General features: G+C 43.8%; 1 protein-coding gene across 1 annotated transcript; it reads right to left on the bottom strand.

Moving 5' to 3' along the window:
• Positions 1-335: 335 nt before the first annotated feature.
• Positions 336-1,837, bottom strand: LOC140830102 (uncharacterized). Its single transcript, XM_073193385.1, has 3 exons — positions 1,584-1,837; positions 1,326-1,456; positions 336-1,081 (listed from the first exon to the last, which is right to left on the bottom strand). Exons 1-3 carry the CDS (start codon positions 1,835-1,837, stop codon positions 336-338), a joined length of 1,131 nt encoding a protein of 376 aa, XP_073049486.1.
• Positions 1,838-2,827: the final 990 nt, after the last annotated feature.

Raw genomic sequence — 2,827 nt, 5'->3', positions numbered from 1 at the left:
GTGCTCCTCCCTGCTTTTCGAATAGATCGGGATATCGTCAATGGAGACTATGAATCAATCTAAATATGGCTGAAATAAGAGATTCGTGATATCCATGAAGATCGCTGGCGCATTCGTCAAACCATAGTGCATCACCAAGAACTCATAGTTCCCGTAACGCACCCGGAAGGATGTCTTATGCACATCTGACTCCCTCACTTTTAGCTGATGATATCGGGATCGAAGGTTTAGAACACTGATGTTCCCTGAAGATGATCAAATAAGTCTTCGATTCTAGGCAACTGATAATTATTCTTAACTATGAATTTGTTCAGCTCTCTGTAATCAATGCACGGTCAAATGTTGTCATCCATCTTCTTAACAAAAATATTTGGTGCCACCCAAGGAGAAAACCTAAGGATAATGAAGCACTTATCCAGCAGATCCTGAATCTGATCCTTGAGCTCCTTTATCTCTGCAGGCGATAGCCGGTAGGGCACTTTAGATATCGGAACTGTGCCCAACATGAGCTCAATCGAAAAGTCCACCTCTCTGTCTTGTGGGATGCCTGCAACATCGTCAGGGAAAACACTGGAGAACTCCCTGACTACATCAATGTCCTCCAGCCTCTGACTGTCTGGCTCTGCCATTGATACGATGCTGGCTAAGAATGTTTGGAAGCCTCTTCTCATAAGCTTCCTCGCACACAGGCAGGAAATGACGTGCGGCATCTGCTGATGTCTAGCTGCCGCGAAAACAAATGGCTTCCCAATGGGTGGTCTGACAGACACTGACTTCTGTCGAAAGTCTATGACTGCACCATGACAAGATAGCCAGTCCATGCCCAAGATGATATCAAACTCTGGCAACGACAGCACTATCAAATCTGGGTGCACCATATACTTCTGTAACCGAAGCTCCAATCTCTTCACTATCTGGGAAGCGAACATTTGATCCCCGGATGGAATCGATACTCTGAACACTGAATCCATCGCTACTGGTATGATTCCTAGTCTCTTCACGAAAGATTCAGATATAAACAAATGTGTAGCTCCTGAATCTAGCAATGAATGTGTGGCTACATCTAAAATATATATCCTCCCTGCGACAAAACATACCCACAAATTAATAATATTGAACTTAAGGAATTCCTTATCGGCAATTAACCCAAAATCCTCGAAAAATCACTCGATTGACCCAAACATCATTTCCCAAAATTTCAAAATTGATCCTCAGAAAGAAAGTGCTAAATCTTTCTAAGTTATAAATCCCAAAAGTAAGTCCTCATACAATCATAAAATCCATGCAATTGTATGGTAAATTAAAATCTTAACCAAAAGGGTTACCAGTAATCAGTGTCGAGTCTTGCCCTGCCTCGGCCTCCTCGGCATGCATAACATAGGCCTGGCCAGTAGTGGGGCCCGTGTTCTTTGGGCAGTCCACTGCTTTGTGGCCCTCCTGACCACAAACGAAGCACCTGAAAGTCCTCCATAAGCACCTGCCGACATGGAACTTGCTGCACTGCGGGCACGGCTGCCTGTCATCTGGCTTAGGTGCCCCTAGCACCTGAGAAGGTCTCTGCTGCTGAGGCCTCCTAAACTGACCTTGGGGCTTCTGTTGCCCCTACTGCCTCAGTGGCCCTGAGAATTTTCTTTTGTGGCTGAGAACTGGACTGTGTCTGATGCCGCTTCCTCTGCATCTCAAAGTCTATGTCCCGTAGTGCCTTCTCCGCTTGAAAAGCACAGGTTGTGGCCTCATCGTAGCTCGCCAGTCTCATCAAGATCACATCCCGGCGAAGGGTAGGTCTCAGTCCATCCATGAAGTGCCGCAGCTTCTTACCGGCATCTCCCGCTATCATGGGCACGAAATGGCAGCCCCTGTCAAACTTGCAAATGAACTCTGCCACAGATACGTCTCACTGCCGGAGACTTATGAACTCCCTCATCAGGAGGCCTCTGACGTCGGCTAGAAAGTATTTCCCATAGAAAAAATCCTTGAACCTGTCCCAGGTAAGGGTATCCAAGTTCACAGCATGAGCGGCGCCCTCCCACCACAGCGACGCATCGTTTCTCAACATATAGATGGGGCACCTGGCCCTGTCTCCATCCCACATCTGCAGGTAATCAAAGCGCAGCTCTAGCGATCGAATCCACCCCTCTGCTAAGAACGGAATAGTAGTGTAGTGCCCAAATTCAGTACACATATAACCCATGCATTTATTTAACTAGTAAATCATTTAATTAATTTTAAAATGAGTTTTAAGCCATGCATGATTTATTTGAATGCATTGTTTTAAATTATTTATGTTTATGTGATGAACGTTAAAATGTTTTTCGAGTTTCATGTTCCAGGCGATTATTCGAGGCGGGATTGAGGAAAAGAGACCGGTGACGGTTGGTGGAAATTTTAAATGCGGTATTTTATTTTAAAGTTAAGGATGAGGCGCTTTAAATAATTTATTTAGTTTTAGCATTTTTAAAGCCTTATTTGGGTGTTTAGTAAATTAAGAGTTTGAAACTTTTAAAATTAGTGTGTAATCATTTTTAAATGGGGAGTTTGATTTAATTAGTGTGTGTTAACTTTTAATTAGTGTTTAATTTAGTTAATTTAGCACAAATTTCTCCTAATTAAAAAACACACACTCACACACACTTACACGTTTTTACACACACTCACACACACAACACACCCTACACATCTCATTTCAGATTTCAAAAGAAAGAAAACCTAGGGTTCTAAGGTAGAAAGCAGCCGCCCCAATCCCTTCAGCATTTCAACAAGTTTTCGTGAATTTTATTGCAAGAATTTAGCGCCACGTTCGTCCCGGACCGAGCCTCGCACCGTCTCC

This window comes from Primulina eburnea, chromosome 4 (assembly GCF_022965805.1).
Source record: "Primulina eburnea isolate SZY01 chromosome 4, ASM2296580v1, whole genome shotgun sequence".
Taxonomy (NCBI): Eukaryota; Viridiplantae; Streptophyta; class Magnoliopsida; order Lamiales; family Gesneriaceae; genus Primulina; species Primulina eburnea.
This window is presented reverse-complemented; position numbering and strand designations above follow the sequence as displayed.